Source organism: Pelophylax lessonae, assembly GCF_965119305.1.
Source record: "Pelophylax lessonae genome assembly, chromosome: 4".
Taxonomy (NCBI): Eukaryota; Metazoa; Chordata; class Amphibia; order Anura; family Ranidae; genus Pelophylax; species Pelophylax lessonae.
The window spans coordinates 79,117,530-79,135,032 of NC_138771.1; the positions used below are offsets into that span (position 1 = coordinate 79,117,530).

Here is a 17,503-nt window from a genome sequence, read left to right on the forward strand (position 1 = left end):
AAAATGAACATGTTCAGTACCAGATTTGTGTCAAAAATCGTCTTTATTTTTCAAAACTTTAAATGTACAAAAAGCTGTAGCGGCCCATATCGGCTGATACCGATACGTTGTGACCAATATATCGGTCTATCCCTAGTTCATACTCATTAAGTCACTATGAGATTAGTTTTCTGTATACTGCATAAAAACCTGGCTGATCCTGCTGCTCTCTATCTTCACCTTCTGTTCATGTGCCCAATACAGCTAGGGATTTTGAAGCTGTGGTGGCAACTCTGCACATGCTCAGTTTTCAGTGAGTTTCTATACTGATCATTTCCTCCCTATCACATCTGAGCAGCCCATGTGACTATAGAGTCACACATGTGGGCGTATACACAGTGGTAAATGACAGCCCACTCCCTCCTCTTCCATGCCCACTAACCAGCTAAACACGGGGGAGGAGTATTACATGTAGGTTGATGGTGGCTTCATCTCCCAGTTATTCTAAGACACAGGCTTGAGGGGTGCGACACAGCCTGTGACTGGCAAAAGTCCGCCCACACCATGTTATTGCCAAAATAATAAAAGAATTGATTTCAAATATATATTTGTATGCCAATTTAAAACCAACAGTTTATTGATATTAAAAGAGAAGTATGGAGTTTTTTTTTTACCCAATCATACTTACCTAGGTGGAGGATGCTGCATCTGTCCCCCGCTGGCTTTAACACTGAGAACCGGGCAATCTAACACTACCGATCGCTCAGTTCTCAGGGCTCCCTGAGCAGAGAGCTGCTGACTTCTCTTAACCCCCCCCCCCCCGCTCACTGGAACACTGGGCTGTGGAGGGGGCAGGAGCGGCCGGCTCAGGCACTCAACAGCTCGCTAAGAGGCTGAGCCGGGTGCTGGTCCAGGCATGTGGGCGGATCCCGATTTTAATATTGTGATCTTGCCCGAGTCTGGACCGCTCTGTGACGTCAGCTGACAGCGGGTTTGGCCTGCTGTCTGCTAAAAACAGGTCACAGGAGTGCAGAACTAACTGCACTCCCGTGATCCATAGGAGAAGTACAGCCAAAATAGCTTGGGCGGTTCTTCTCATTAAATTATGTATTTTTACTCTGTATTCCAAAAGCTGTTTTTTTTTTTTTAACATGTGACCAGCAGCAGAGGACTAGAAGCTCCTCCTGCTTATGTTTCCCTGCAGACAGGCAGGCAATGATCTGGATCATGTGACAGCTGTATAATGAAAATGTACTTAGATGTTTTTTAATTAAAATAATTACAGTGCCATTATCTACAAAGAGAAAGAGAAGGGACAATGTAAATTAAACGGTGTGTTTTTAGTATCACTTTAAGCAAAACTTCAACCAAAAAAAAAAAAACAAGAAAAAATGAATAGCACCAAATAAAGGATAAAATAACAGCAACAGAAAACCTTACAAAGGAATAATAAGGCACACCAAAGAACCACAGTAGTTGTGCATTATCCCATACTCACTGCGTGGCATCATTTCTATAAGAAGGGTAAAGGAGATGTGTTTTATATATAGTAATAAAACATTAGGGTGTTAGGGCCAGTTCACACTGTAGCGATGGCAAACATTGCATGTGATTCCCAGCGCATGGCTGTGCAAATCAAATTTAGCCATACATATTGTATGGCTGAATTTGATTCGCATTCAGATCAAACAGGAGCAGCACCCTTTTTTGGTCCGCACCAAAATCGGATCGATCGCATGGCTGTTAACATCCATGTGATCCGATTCCTGTCTGAATTGACAGTTTGCACTGCGATATGCAAACTGATCTTAGGGTGTCATTAACTTTGTATTGACACTCCCAGCGGGTTGCATATGGCAGTGTGAACTGCCTGCGAGTCAGGTGCGATGTGGGAACCCACAGTGGATATGCAGGGTTCCCACATCGCACCAATGTAAACTGAGTCTTATACACACTGAGCATTTAGTCCCAGTGCAAGAGATTCCGTCAATTAGCAGCGGTTGGAAGGTACAGGTGCACTTTTCAGCCCCAAACTCTATGAAAGGCTGACAGCTGCTGCAGCTAGATGGTGCATTTAGTGGTACTAAGGTTTAGGGCAGTATATGCCTAGGAATGAATGCATGGAATGCAAACTGCTAGCATTTTGGCCATTCATCTTTAGTGGCATACTGTCCTAAATGTTGGTACTGCCTGGTGCACCATCCAACTGCAGCACTTGTCAGTTTCTCATAGAGTTTTAAAAGCTGCCAGCGGTGGAGCTGGGCATTGCACCTGTACCTTCCACTCCCACTGAAACGCCAGACCCCATGCATCACGGCTAAATGGCCAGTGTGAATGAGGCCTAAAAGGGGACAGGAGTGTGACCTCTGTTGACAATCGCATGCTTTCTACATACGTGAGTTCCTGTAAGGCAAGCTTCGAATTCTGAAGATTGGGTAAGTAATGAGCTAGAAGTCCTTCACTGAGTTGCTCCACAGACTTTACATCAAGCTGGTCGTCTGGCAATCCTTCGTCGATTGTGTCATTACTTGGCCCTAAAGGATATTCAAGTAATAGAAGAAAAGAATAAATAACTTGCAGCATGTTAATCATAGGAGGCGGATTGGTCACATTCAGGTAATTATACTGCTTACATTTAAAGCGGATCTATGTCCACAATATAAAATCATATAGTCATTACCACATTGGATTTCAATTATCTCTAGCCCACTCCTATTACTCTGAATGATCTTGTGAAGATCCCACACATTTACTTTCTCAATTTCTATGACATATATTCTCTATACGCTGTGAGTGGGCACTGCTGTGTCATACATTTCACAGAGCCTGAAAACTTGAGTTTGCCTTTCAAGCAGATTTAAATAATTTGAATAAATAAATAAATATGAATAAAAAATAATAATAAAAAGGCTGACAGGCAGGGTTTTTAATGACAAAAGGGAACCTATTGGTCCCTATTGGTCTATTCTGTCCTGAATGCTTCCCCCTGCCTGTCAGCAGTAATGGACACTGAGCTGCGTATGCTCTGTGCTGTGATTAAATAACAACAGGTGCACACACCGCTCACGCTGAAGGATCCAAATAACTGTGGGTGCTCACCACCGCCAAACTTGAAAATACCAACGAAACTGGCCGCACTCCAACACATATAACGATGCTTCTTTATTAAACCAACGGACAGTCAATACAGGATAAAAAAAGGTAGACGCGTTTCACATGTAAAGTCATGCTTGTTCAGCAGTGTGAAACGCGTTTACCTTTTTATAACCTGTGTGGCAAATACAGCCACTGTATATTGTCCTTCGTGTAGGCATTATGTTTATTGCATGTGTATACCTTTAAGAACCAAGTGTTTGTAATGTAATGCTACAGCCCTTCTTCCCCCACCCCCCCCTCCTGTTTCTGTGTCTAATTGTGTGGATTCATGACACAGACAATGGTCTGGACTGGAGACATCTCTCCGCAGGGGGTGTGTATTGAGAGACTGCCTGTTTCAAGGTACAAATATTCAGTCCCCCATGTGGTCCGCTGCTGTACAGCCCCTGGAATGTCTGTGGGGAAGCCCCTTGCATGGGGAATCCCATAAATACTAAAAGCCTGTGAATAAAAGTGTTGTTGACTCCCAGCCTATGTGTCATCTAGTCCTTGGGAGGGAAGGATGGTATAACGCTACCTGGATTGTTGCATGCTGTACCTGCCTATTTGGAATATTACCTGTTTTCCTGTCTACCAGCGGAGACCCTGTAGATTGAACTACTCCTCCGCTACAACCTGTATTGACTGTCCGTTGGTTTTAAGAAGCATCATTATATCTGTTGGAGTGCGGCCATTTTCGTTGATATTTTCAAGCTGTGCTGTGATTAAGTCAGGGCTGGACAAATTTGCTTTGAATCTTGGAGCCAGCTTAAAAAGTTGGGGGCCAGTTATTTTTTTCAACTAACAAAGCTTTATTTTTTACAACAAATCCCCTTCACTTATATAGCCGTATGACCCTCTAGAAAATAAAATAGTGGCAGTGCCAATTTTTTATGTCACCCGATATTACCGCAAAGGTTCTGCAAAATTTCAGTAAAAAAACACATTAAAGTGGATGTAAACCCTCAGATATACCCAGTGAAGTGAACAGCCTCAGATGATACACAGAGATAAAACAAATCTCCCCATTTACGTTTTATTTGTATATCTGCTGTCTTCAGATTTCTACACTGTTTAGAAAGTGAACATTGTGTTAGAATTTTTTCTTCCTGTTCCAGCACTGGGTGTGGAGTCTGGGCATACACTGTGTGACAGCTGATTGGAGGAAAGGAACACCCCCCCCCCCTTCACATAGGCAGAAGAAGGAAGAATCATGCATAACTGTGCTGTGAATAGACAAACTGTCTGCTAATCTATCTTTATGCACCCACCCCGACACAAATTTCCAGCTGCTTTGCACTGAGTAGATACACAACACGTCAAACCTTAAATTTGCGTGTTGCTGTGAAATGACGACAAACTTCAGTACCCTATATTTTCCATAGGCGATGCATTAAAAGCCTCCTGTAAGTCATCAGTTTAGCGTTATGGAGGAGGTCTGGGGCTAGAATTATTGCTCTCATTCAGGTGTGCACGGCGATATCGAACATGTGTATCACCATCAATGTTTTTAGGCGTAGGGGGCCGGGGCGTGCGTTTACATTTGTACATACGTATATGCAGAGATGTATAGTAACTAAGTAGAACTACTTCACTACTTTACTTAAGTACCGAAAGGCGGTATCTGTACTTTCCTAGAGTAGAATTTTTTTCTCCTACTTCCACTTTTACTTCACTACATTTTTTCAATGATTTCAATACTTCTACTCCAATATTTTTTTTTGTGCTGCATAGTTACTCGTTACAATTATAAAAATTACCACTGCCAGAACAGTAGATGGCAGGTTTCATGAAGCTCAAAACATGTGTATTATCAGCGCATACGAAAATAAATGCTACTGTATGCATTAGGGCTGCCACGACGCATCGACGTAGTCGAATACGTCGACTACAAAAAATCGTCGACGTGCGTGAAAGGCGTCGATGCGTCAACGTGTGACGTCACACGCCCCCTGGCCGGCCGCAACGCCGCTTGAAGTATTGCCGGCCGGGAGAAATCAGTGCACAGCAGCAGAACACCGGGCCCGGGGAGGAGGAGATGCCGCCGTACGAGGGGCTGGGGACGGGGGGAGAGAAGACCGCGGTGGTCATAGACCTGGGAGAGGCATTTACTAAGTGAGTGTCCGGAGTCATATGCTGGGATTGGAATTGGGGTGCATGGGAGACATGGGATCTAATGCTGGGGGGACATGGGACCTGTCAGAGTCTATTGGACCTGTCAGTGGGGGGTACATGGGGGTCTGCCAGCTGGGGGGTGTGTGGGATCTGTTGTTGGGGATTCATGGAGTCTGCCTGCTGGGGGTGTATAGGATCTGTCATTGGGGTTCATGGGGTCTGTCATTGGGGTTCATGGGGTCTGCTAGCTGGTGGTACATGGGATCTGTCATTGGGGTACATGGGGTCTGTCATTGGGGTTCATGGGGTCTGCCAGCTGGGGGTGTATAGGATCTGTCATTGGGGTACATGGGATCTGTCATTGGGGTTCATGGGGTCTGCCAGCTGGGGGTGTATAGGATCTGTCATTGGGGTACATGGGATCTGTCATTGGGGTTCATGGGGTCTGCCAGCTGGGGGTGTATAGGATCTGTCATTGGGGTTCATGGGGTCTGCCAGCTGGGGGTGTATAGGATCTGTCATTGGGGTACATGGGGTCTGCCAGCTGGGGGTGTATAGGATCTGTCATTGGGGTACATGGGATCTGTCATTGGGGTTCATGGGGTCTGCCAGCTGGGGGTGTATAGGATCTGTCATTGGGGTACATGGAATCTGTCATTGGGGTTCATGGGGTCTGCCAGCTGGGGGTGTATAGGATCTGTCATTGGGGTACATGGGGTCTGTCATTGGGGTTCGTGGGGTCTGCCAGCTGGGGGTGTATAGGATCTGTCATTGGGGTACATGGGGTCTGCCAGCTGGGGGTTTATAGGATCTGTCATTGGGGTACATGGGATCTGTCATTGGGGTTCATGGGGTCTGCCAGCTGGGGGTGTATAGGATCTGTCATTGGGGTACATAGAATCTGTCATTGGGGTTCATGGGGTCTGCCAGCTGGGGGTGTATAGGATCTGTCATTGGGGTACATGGGGTCTGTCAGCTGGGGGTGTATAGGATCTGTCATTGGGGTACATGGGGTCTGCCAGCTGGGGGTGTATAGGATCTGTCATTGGGGTACATGGGATCTGTCATTGGGGTGCATGGGATCTGTCATTGGGGTTCATGGGGTCTGCCAGCTGGGGGTGTATAGGATCTGTTATTGGGGTTCATGGGGTCTGCCAGCTGTACTAGGTGGGAGGGCTTACTGAGGGGTCTGCACTGGGAGGGGGGCTTACTAAGTGGTCTGTACTAGGTGGGTGGGCTTACTGTGCGGTCTGTACTGGGAGGGGGGCTTACTGAGGGGTCTGTATTAATTACAGGATTAATTAGCTAATCAAAAAAAACAATTAAGCAAAAAAAAATAAAATAAAAATAATCGTTAGATTAGTCGACTAATCGTAAAAATAATCGATAGATTAGTCGACAGACAAATTAATTGTTAGTTGCAGCCCTAGTATGCATAAATAAAAGCTGCATTTGAAATAATAAAAAACAATATGATGTTCAAACTTTTGACTTCTTTCTTTAATAACTACATAACACAGTACTTGTACTTTTACTTTCAGTACTTGAGTAGCAATTTTTTTTCAAAACTACTGGTACTTTTACTTTCAGTACTTGAGTAGCAAAATTTAAAAAAAAAACTACTTGCAATACTTAAGTACAAAAAATGTTGAATACTTTAGTACTTCTACTCAAGTCACTTTTTGATCGAGCACTTGTACTTTTACTCAAGTATGGGTTTGGAGTACTTTATACAACTCTGCGTATATGTGGGGGTGGGGTGGTCCTTCATTTTTTTAGGGGGAGGGGGGATTTTATGTGCTTGGGTGTAACTAATTTTTTATAATTAATTTATTATTTTTTCTAAAATCAATTAGAGGACAGAAAGTCCCCTGCGTGATGATTTTTTTGGTGACATGTTCTCTTTAATGAGACATCTAGGGTCTAAGACCCTGCATGTCTCTCATGTGCTCCACTGAATATAATGCAATGCACATCACACTGCATTACTTTCTTTCCTGGCTTTGATGGCTGGGAAAACTGTCAATGGGGACACGGAAGTGAAAGTCACACGTCACTTCAGGGTCAGTAACAAGACATGGAAGAGAGTTAATGCGTGTCTGCTCTCCTCCTTCCCCTCCACCACTATGAGAGTCCTGGGCCCACAGATGGGCAAGCAGAGCTTAGGATATATAGTGCGGGGGCCAATTTTTAGCTTTCAGCGCTCTCACACTTTGAATGACAATTGTGCGGTCATGCTACACTGTACCCATATGAAATTTTTATCATTTTTTTCACACAAATAGAGCTTTCTTTTGGTGGTATTTAATCATCTCTGAGTTTTTTATTTTTTACAAAAAAAAAAGACAGAAAATTTTGAAAAAAAAAAAAAAGTTTTTCTTATTTTCTGCGAGTAAATTTTGAAAATAAAATTTTCTCCTTCACTGATGTGCGCTGATGAGGCTGCACTGATGGGCACTGATGAGGTGGCACTTATGGGCACTGATGAGGAGGTACTAATATGCCGCACTGATGAGCACTGATAGGCTACACTGATAGGCGGCACTGATGAGCGGCACTGCTGGGCACTGAGAGGTGGCACTGAGAGGCGGCACTGCTGGGCACTGAGAGGCGGCACTGAGAGGTGGCACTGAGAGGTGGCACTGAGGTGGCACTGAGAGGCGGCACTGCTGGGCACTGAGAGGTGGCACTGATGGGCACTGATGGACACTGATAGGTGGCACTGAAGAGCGGCACTGATGAGCACTGATGGGCAGCACCATCAGTGCCCACACTCAGTGCCCATAGTGCTGCCAGTCAGTGCTCATCAGTGCCTAGATGAGCAGGCACTGATGGGCACTGATTGTGGGCATTGATGGGGGGCACTGATGGCGGGCACTGTGTGTATGTTTTTTTTTACCTCTAGTAATCAGGGCACTGGTGATCGGTGCCCTGATTACATTCCTCTGTGTCCCCAGCGCTGTGCAGCTCTCCCTCCTTCCTCACACTGCAGGCTCCGTGTGAGGAAGGAGAGCTGGCGATGAGAGATGATCTCATATGTTCACATCTCTCATTGGACGGTCCGATCACGTGGTGAATGGCCGCTGTGATTGGCCATTCACCACGATCTGTGATCGGCTGTGTCCAAGGGACACGGCCGACACAGATTTTCCCCGATGCGCGCTCGCGGGAGCGTGCGGGGAGACTGTTTCTGGGAGGCCGTATAAAGACGGCCTCCCGAAAATGTGAGTCTGCGCTGCAGCCGTATATAGGCTGTAGCGCGGATGGGAAGAAGTTAAAGGGTAAGTCCACCCTAAAACTAAAATCCCTGCATCTATAGATCTCCATGATTGAACACTAACCTATCTAGGCCTGTAAAGTAGAAATCAGTATACTTACCTTTTTTTTAGGCCGATCCGACCCGGTCTCCAGCGGCAGAAGCTCCGCAGAGGACACGGCCAATACCAGCTGAAAAATAAATGGGAATTGGCGTTACCCATAGACTTACTATGGGGCTTCCGTTGTCGGCTGTGTTCTCTGCACCCGCCTCCACAGCAAAGCCGCTGGTGACAGCTCAGTGTGGGATCGGATCAGATCAGCTTCAAAAAAGGTAAGTAAACTGATTTCTTCTTTACAGGGCTAGAAAGGTTAGTGTTAGAACGTGGCAATCTATAGATGTAGGGATTTTAGTGTTGGGGTGGACTTATCTTTAATGCTCCATTCACACTTGTGCAATCTGTCATGCAACTTTGGACATCAGAGTTGCACGTCATGTGGTTCCACATGTTTTCGAATGATACCCATTCAGAGAAGTGCAACTTAAAGTTGCAGCAAAGTCAAAGTAGATCATGCACTAATTTGGTCCGAAAGAAACTTGTGATGCTGAGCAACCCTGCTCCTGCGCTCAGAACCAGGTCCTCAGGCTGCCTCTATCTCGGAACTCTCACTTGGCATCCTATGGCTAAGCCTTGCTGCCACTAATTTGGTCCGACTTTAATGCAACTTGAGGGCTATAGAGTTCAATATTAATCCTCAGAATTTGCATGAAAGTCATACCTGAATGTTATACATTGCAACCTGTGTGCAACAGTTGTCCATTAAAACTGGTCAAAGCCAAAGTCGTATCCAAGTTGCACCCATCCAAAGTTGCACCAAAGTCAGCGCAACTTTGGAGTCGTACAAGTATGAAAGGGGCCTTAGTGACTCCAGTGTGCATACAGGAGTGACATCTTCGCAGCCAGGCCGTTTAAGCAGCTGAACAGAACAAACCTGCAAGGAAGACTGACATTAGATGGACATGTCTGGAGTACTGACAGTGCAGCACTGGAGGGTTTCTTTGCAGGTAAGTCCGCCATAATGTACCAGTATATCAGAAACCTGTAGGGGGTCTATTAATAAAAAAAAGTTGCAGAGTTTAATTCCACTTTAAGAATCACATCTCCTCCTTTATACAGTCCTCCAGCATAAACTCCTAGGTGTGATTAGATTTAGGGTCACCATATACACAAAAATCGGATGATGCATTCAACTTCAGATTTATGAATGAATCAGCAAATGATCGAATAGCCATAACTTCCCTTCGGATTGATTATTGTTGGCCACACATACTTCAATAAATTATCAATTCATTTTCCAATAGCAATAGCTGATCTATAGCCAACAACCACATAGATCGATATACTATGCACAGGAAGTGGATTTTCCATTTGTTTACATGTGATAGACACAGCAGATCACATGGTAATGGGCCGCTGTGATAGGTCCTTTTACTCAATCTGTGATCCTTTGGACAGAGCGATCACAGAGTGCGCCCCCATGCATGCCCCAGAGGGTGCATTCTGGGAGAACGTCTATGGGCGCCCTCACAGAACAAGCGAGCCATGCTGTAGCTGCCTTTTTGGCTATGGCCCGGTAATAAAGTGGTTAAAAACACAGCTGCACAGAACCGCAGGGTACTGCGGCACCTTGCAGTGTCACACATGTGAAAACGAGCCGCGTCTTGTGATTCATGGTGATGCCAGTAAGAATTGAATGCCCCCCCACAATGTGTCCTGCCTGTGGCTTGGGAACGCACACAATTATTCGCATGTTCCCCACCCGCACATACCTGAGCCTAGCCTAACGCTGGCCATACACAAGCCGAAAGATCGCTCGAAAATCTGTCATTTGGTCCGATCATTCGTTTTTCGTCCAGGTAATGGCCACAAATAAAAAATCGTTGAAAATTTGAAGGAACAGTTTTGAAAATCCGCCGACCAAACGATAAACGAACGATAAATTGAAAGGTTAATGTGTTTCTCAGCCGACCTGTTTGCAGTAGGCAAATGTGACAAACTGAACGAAAAACGGATTCATTTATGTCCATTGCATGATTTATCGTTCAAAATTCGGTCATTACATGATGGCACGATCGTCTGCTCTCACAGACGATTTTTCATTTTTCGAACGTGAGGTGGAACGATTTTTCGGCTAGTGTATGGCCAGCTTAAGGGGCAGTTCACGTGTGCGGTGCAGTTTTACTATGCGTGTTATACGGTGTTTCTAGCCGTGCTACCATTGAACTATACTGGAATGTGCGTTTTGTTGTAAGCGCTTTAAAGTCCTCCATGCTGCATCTTTGATGCGCTTTCATGATGCATCGCTATAAATGTGCCTAAGAATGCGATGTGCAAAAAAAAATGCTCCACACATGTGACTCAGCCAATAGGCCGACTATAAACGATACAATCTGATTGTAGGATCTGTAGATTTCCCAAAACTGTGTAATATGAGGTCAGACCTAAACAACCCATCCAGATAATATCCAATCAGACAGGCCCTTGTACTGTATAGTGAATGGCAGAGCTGAAGGTGATTGCACGATCAGATTGTACAGTGTGTGGTGAGATTTACATCAGAGGTTCTGACTTCCCTTCACCAGGAGGATCACCATGACAGGCAGGCAGTATAATAAGCAGGAGGCCAGCAATGACAGTCCTATTCCTCTACTGACCAATCAGATGATTGCATGGAACTTCCATAATACAGATCATATGACAGGTTGATCGGCCCACCTACCTGCTGCACCCTCTCCCCCTTGGGGTATCCTGCTGTCTACTGTCTGTCCATCACCGCTGCCTTCTTCCTCCATGAAATCCAGCTTTCCCCTTCTCAGCTGATTTCAGCCTGATCCAGGCATGTGATCCCCGGCTAGGAGAACCCGGAAATAGCTCGTTTACTTCTTTGGAGACAAGCCTGCTCGCGCTAACGTTGATGTCAATAAAGCTTGATGAAGGAAAGTTTTCAATAGAGCGGAATGTGTACTTTTACCGCTAGAGGTCGCCCATTCACCCCAGTAGGTGAGTGAGTGTCATGTGACATTTTGATGCTCGTCCGCGGCAGACACGTGGTTCGGTGTTTCCCTTGCGCGGCCCCGCGGTGTCATGTGACCGATTGTTTTTAGAGCCCTAGCGGCTGGAACCCGGAAGTGGAGGAGTGCGGAGAGTGACACGGGTCGGCTGTCAGAGCTCCGAGCTGTGCGGGCTGCCATGTGGCGGCGGCCTCCAGCCTGGTGGAGCGCTCTGCGGCTGAAGCTTCGCCGGGACGAGCAGCCACCCTACCTGAGCGATGACACGGGCTTCGACTACCCGGATGGATCGGAGGAGGCGGCGGACGGAGAGCTGCCCCCCTCCATCAATAAGCTGAGGGTGCTGGTATCCGAGGACGCCCCGACCATCAATGGGGGGACCCTGGCCCTGTCCTCCGATGATGACTCCTTACTGGAGAGGGATCCCCCGGAGCCTCCCGTCCGCACACAGCCGTGTGAGAGGTGCCAGAACCGGGGGGAGCAGAGGAGGGACAGGACGGTGAAGAGGAGGCTGGGCCTGGCCGCTATATTATACCTTCTTTTCATGGGGGCCGAGCTGCTGGGTGAGAGCTGGGGACTGGGGGGGACACCATACATACAATACAACCCAATACACCCCCCTGGGGACACCATACCCCCAATACACCCCCCTGGGGACACCATACCCCCAATACACCCCCCTGGGGACACCATACCCCCAATACACCCCCCTGGGGACACCATACCCCCAATACACCCCCCTGGGGACACCATACCCCCAATACACCCCCCGGGGGCACAATACCCCCAATACACCCCCCTGGGGACACCATACCCCCAATACACCCCCCTGGGGACACCATACCCCCAATACACCCCCCTGGGGACACCATACCCCCAATACACCCCCCTGGGGACACCATACCCCCAATACACCCCCCCCCCGGGGACACCATACCCCCAATACACCCCCCCGGGGACACCATACCCCCAATACACCCCCCTTGGGGACACCATACCCCCAATACACCCCCCCCGGGGACACCATACCCCCAATACACCCCCCCCCGGGGACACCATACCCCCAATACACCCCCCTTGGGGACACCATACCCCCAATACACCCCCCTTGGGGACACCATACCCCCAATACACCCCCCCGGGGACACCATACCCCCAATACACCCCCCCGGGGACACCATACCCCCAATACACCCCCCCCGGGGACACCATACCCCCAATACACCCCCCCCGGGGACACCATACCCCCAATACACCCCCCCCCCGGGGACACCATACCCCCAATACACCCCCCCCGGGGACACCATACCCCCAATACACCCCCCCCCGGGGACACCATACCCCCAATACACCCCCCCCGGGGACACCATACCCCCAATACACCCCCCCCGGGGACACCATACCCCCAATACACCCCCCCCGGGGACACCATACCCCCAATACACCCCCCCCCGGGGACACCATACCCCCAATACACCCCCCCGGGGACACCATACCCCCAATACACCCCCCCACCCCCCCCGGGACACCATACCCCCAATACACCCCCCCCCCCCGGGGACACCATACCCCCAATACACCCCCCCCCCCGGGGACACCATACCCCCAATACACCCCCCCCCCCGGGACACCATACCCCCAATACACCCCCCCCGGGGACACCATACCCCCAATACACCCCCCCCCCCCCGGGGACACCATACCCCCAATACACCCCCCCCCCCCCCGGGGACACCATACCCCCAATACACCCCCCCCGGGGACACCATACCCCCAATACACCCCCCCCCGGGGACACCATACCACCAATACACCCCCCCGGGGACACCATACCCCCAATACACCTCCCCGGGACACCATACATACAATGCAACCCAATACACCCCCCCGGGGACACCATACCCCCAATACACCCCCCGGGGACACCATACCCCCAATACACCCCCCCGGGGACACCATACCCCCAATACACCCCCCCGGGGACACCATACCCCCAATACACCCCCCCCCCCGGGGACACCATACCCCCAATACACCCCCCCCCCCCGGGGACACCATACCCCCAATACACCCCCCCCCGGGGACACCATACCCCCAATACACCCCCCCCGGGGACACCATACCCCCAATACACCCCCCCCCCGGGGACACCATACCACCAATACACCCCCCCGGGGACACCATACCCCCAATACACCTCCCCGGGACACCATACATACAATGCAACCCAATACACCCCCCCGGGGACACCATACCCCCAATACACCCCCCGGGGACACCATACCCCCAATACACCCCCCCGGGGACACCATACACCCCCCCCAGGGACACCATACCCCCAATATACCTCCCCGGGACACCATACATACAATGCAACCCAATACACCCGGGGACTCCATACCCCCAATACACCCCCCCCCCGGGGACTCCATACCCCCAATACACCCCCCCCCGGGGACACCATACCCCCAATACACCCCCCCCCCGGGACACCATACCCCCAATACACCTCCCCGGGACACCATACATACAATGCAACCCAATACACCCCCCCGGGGACACCATACCCCCAATACACCCCCCGGGGACACCATACCCCCAATACACCCCCCCGGGGACACCATACACCCCCCCCAGGGACACCATACCCCCAATATACCTCCCCGGGACACCATACATACAATGCAACCCAATACACCCGGGGACTCCATACCCCCAATACACCCCCCCCCCCCGGGGACACCATACTCACAACAAACCCCCCCCTGGGGACACAATACATACTCCCAATACACCCCCCCCCCCCCGGGACACCATACCCCCAATACACCCCCCCCCCCCCGGGGACACCATACTCACAACAAACCCCCCCCTGGGGACACAATACATACTCCCAATACACAACCCCCCCCCCCGGGACACCATACTCCCAATACACAACCCCCCCCCCCGGGACACCATACTCCCAATACACCCCCCCCCCCCCCCGGGACACCATACTCCCAATACACCCCCACCCCCCCTGGGACACCATACTCCCAATACACCCCCCCCCCCTGGGACACCATACTCCCAATACACCCCCACCCCCCCTGGGACACCATACTCCCAATACACCCCCACCCCCCCTGGGACACCATACTCCCAATACACCCCCACCCCCGGGGCACCACACTGGTCACTGCAAACCAATATACCCCCAAGGGACACCGTACTGTGCACTGCAACCCAGTACACTCCCGGAGATGCCATACAATGCAAAGCGCTGCCACCTTACTTTGATGTACAACTGAAGGCCAACCCTTTTTTAGATAACCTTAGAGGGATTAGAACACTTGTCTGTATTCATGTTAGGGAGATTCACCCCCTCTACTTGTCCTGTTTACCGTTATCCTCTGAAAAGTGATCGGTGGATTGCTTTTCAGAGTGTTTTTGAAAGGCAAATAAAAACAATGAATACTAAATAAATTGGTAGTAAAGTCTATTTGTTTGTTTGTACCTTCAGGTAAGCCTATAATAAGGCTTACCTGTAAGTACTGTAAATATCTCCTAAACTTGCACCGTTAAGAGATATTTGCCTGTGTATCAGCCGGTGACGTCACCAGAGCATGCACTCAAAGGACCGGACGGAGCCCGCAAACCCAATAAGGAAGACCGGGTGAAGATGGAAGCCCTGTCAGTGTTGACAGCGCACCGTTGGAGGGCTTTGTTGTAAGGTAAATTTCAAATAATGCGCTAGTATCCGATGCATACTAGCACAATACATCTTTGCCTTGCAGGGGAAAAGTTTTTTTTCACATGGGCGCCCCAGAAAAGTGGAATCTGCTTGCTCATTCCACTCTGCTGATTCCAGATGATCAGGCAGATGACAGGTCCGTGTCAGCTCTGCTATGCAAATCGGACACAGACCCACTCTTCTCTATGGGGCAATTGGATGGAAACAAACCGCCTGTCCGTTTCCATCTGATCCAAAAACGGAGCATCATCCCTCTGTTTTTTGGCAGGCAGGATCGGATCAAGTGGGGATTTGTGTCTGCTGATATCCGCTGTTCCATGGAGGAGACTGGATGGTTCAATCAGGTCCACCTGAAAAACTGACAGGCAGAAAGGAGACAGAAAGGGCCTAAAGGTAAATTAGTTGAACATACAGTACATCTGCAGTTCAGTTTGCACACCCGTCTTCTGTTTACATCAGTTTTTGTATTTTTTTTTTTTTTGTTAAAAAAAACAATACATAGGTGAAAAAAGTATAAACAAAAAATGTTTCTTGACAAAAACAGACCACATGTAAACAGACAACATTTGTTTATCTCCATCTGGATTGTCTAAATGGAAAGGAATGCGGCCCTCTTTTGTTTAACAAACTGACCTGAACCTGAATGGACACAGATGTTTATATCTGCAAGTCCATAGGAATGAATTTCTTTCCATTTTTCTTTTTTATAACCAAAAATGGCCCGAATGGAACGCCCATGTGAAAGGTCCCCAACTGTCTTTGTTAGGGTCTTTTCACATGATGCACCGTCCGACGCGGTCCGTTCTCTGCTTAGCGGGGATCGATCCGCTGAACAGGCAGGTGACAGCTCCATCTCCGCTTTATGTGCAGAGACGGAGCTGTCAGATCCCCGCTGTCCTCTATGGGGGAGTTTGATGAGAATGGACCACCTGTCCGTTCTCATCCGATCCAATCTGCTGGACGGATGGAAAATAGGGTTTCCATCCGTCCAGATTTCACGGACAGGATCAAGAATCGGATAGTAGCGGCTGTCAGCGGACATGTCTCCTCTGACATCTGGTGCCCCATAGGGATGCATGGAGGATCCGATCAGATCCGCCTAAAAAACTGACAGGCGGATCTGATCGGATCGTTTGTGTGAAAGGATCCTAAGGTAGATGTCGGAGCTTCTGGTCATCCCAGCCAACACTGAAATGAACTCTGTATGACTAATACTGTCTTACTCAGGCTGTAAGAATACCAGATTGTCTTCTCTGCTAAAAATTATATGACAGCTGTTTGTAGTTCTGCAACAAAAAAAAAAAAAGAGAGACATTTCTAGACTTAGCTGGAACAATGAAGATAAAAGGTAAAGGTTCCCTGCACAGTCACCCCACTGATCTCTGACCACTTCTGTCTACAGAACTGGTTCCTGGCTCTGCTGCTGACTGTCCTCCATTTGAACATACTTTGATATAATAAAGCAGGACAGTGCGAGGATCAGCTTTATAATTGGTATTCCCTTCATTCTAAAAAACCCGACCTAAGGCCCTGTTCACACCTGAGCATTTTTCAGCTTGTAAAACACTCATATCTGAAGTCTCAAAACACCCAACAAGCAAAATCCCATTTATTTCAATGGCCCCTGGTCACATATGAGCGTTTTGTAGCCTGAAGCAAAACGCCTGAAGCTCAATAAAGTACAAGCTTCTTTTTGAATCAGATTACAGGCGTTTTTGTTAGATATCAATGCCTGCCTCCAAACGCCTGAAAACGTTATGCTCAGGTATGAATGGAGCCTAAATTGATTTGCCCAATAGAAATTTTAACATTTTGTTGCAGTAGTTTTTTTGTTCTTATAAAATTCTCTAGAACAGGGCCGTTCAATGTGCAGCCTTTTGAGCCTCCTTTTTGCGAGCAAGGTTTTATATAAATTTTTTATTTTTTTTGTTAATTTTTCAATTGTTAGTAGTCAAACATGAAATTACCTGAACTGTTTATAGGGTGATTTTACAGTACTAAAATTAACATTCAAGTAGCAGAACAGATTTATATTTCTCATATCTGGAATGTTTTGTCGTTGGATTTAGATGCAGTCCTCTGACTTGTGAATAGAAATGTGGCCCTGAGACTCTGCTTTGAGTAGAACACAGCTGGTCTAGGACAGTGTTTTCTTTCATCTCAAAGCATCCTGTTATAAGATATAAAAAACGAAACAAAGTTTTACATCATGC

The 17,503-nt window shown here is 48.4% G+C and overlaps 2 protein-coding genes across 2 annotated transcripts in view; one reads left to right on the forward strand and one right to left on the reverse strand.

Moving 5' to 3' along the window:
• BLOC1S6 (biogenesis of lysosomal organelles complex 1 subunit 6) overlaps positions 1 to 11,474 on the reverse strand; it is a 56,614-nt gene extending 45,140 nt beyond the window's left edge. The window contains exons 1-2 of the mRNA XM_082254051.1: positions 11,266 to 11,474; positions 2,375 to 2,513 (exon numbers count right to left, since the gene is read on the reverse strand). Of these exons, the coding sequence (XP_082110177.1) occupies positions 2,375 to 2,513; positions 11,266 to 11,338 (212 nt within the window). The 5' untranslated portion in view covers positions 11,339 to 11,474. The remainder of the gene's footprint in view (positions 1 to 2,374; positions 2,514 to 11,265) is intronic.
• Positions 11,475 to 11,608: 134 nt separating this feature from the next.
• Positions 11,609 to 17,503, forward strand: part of SLC30A4 (solute carrier family 30 member 4) — a 48,729-nt gene continuing 42,834 nt past the window's right edge. The window contains exon 1 of the mRNA XM_082254043.1: positions 11,609 to 12,117. Coding sequence (XP_082110169.1) covers positions 11,736 to 12,117 — 382 coding nt within the window. The 5' untranslated portion in view covers positions 11,609 to 11,735. The remainder of the gene's footprint in view (positions 12,118 to 17,503) is intronic.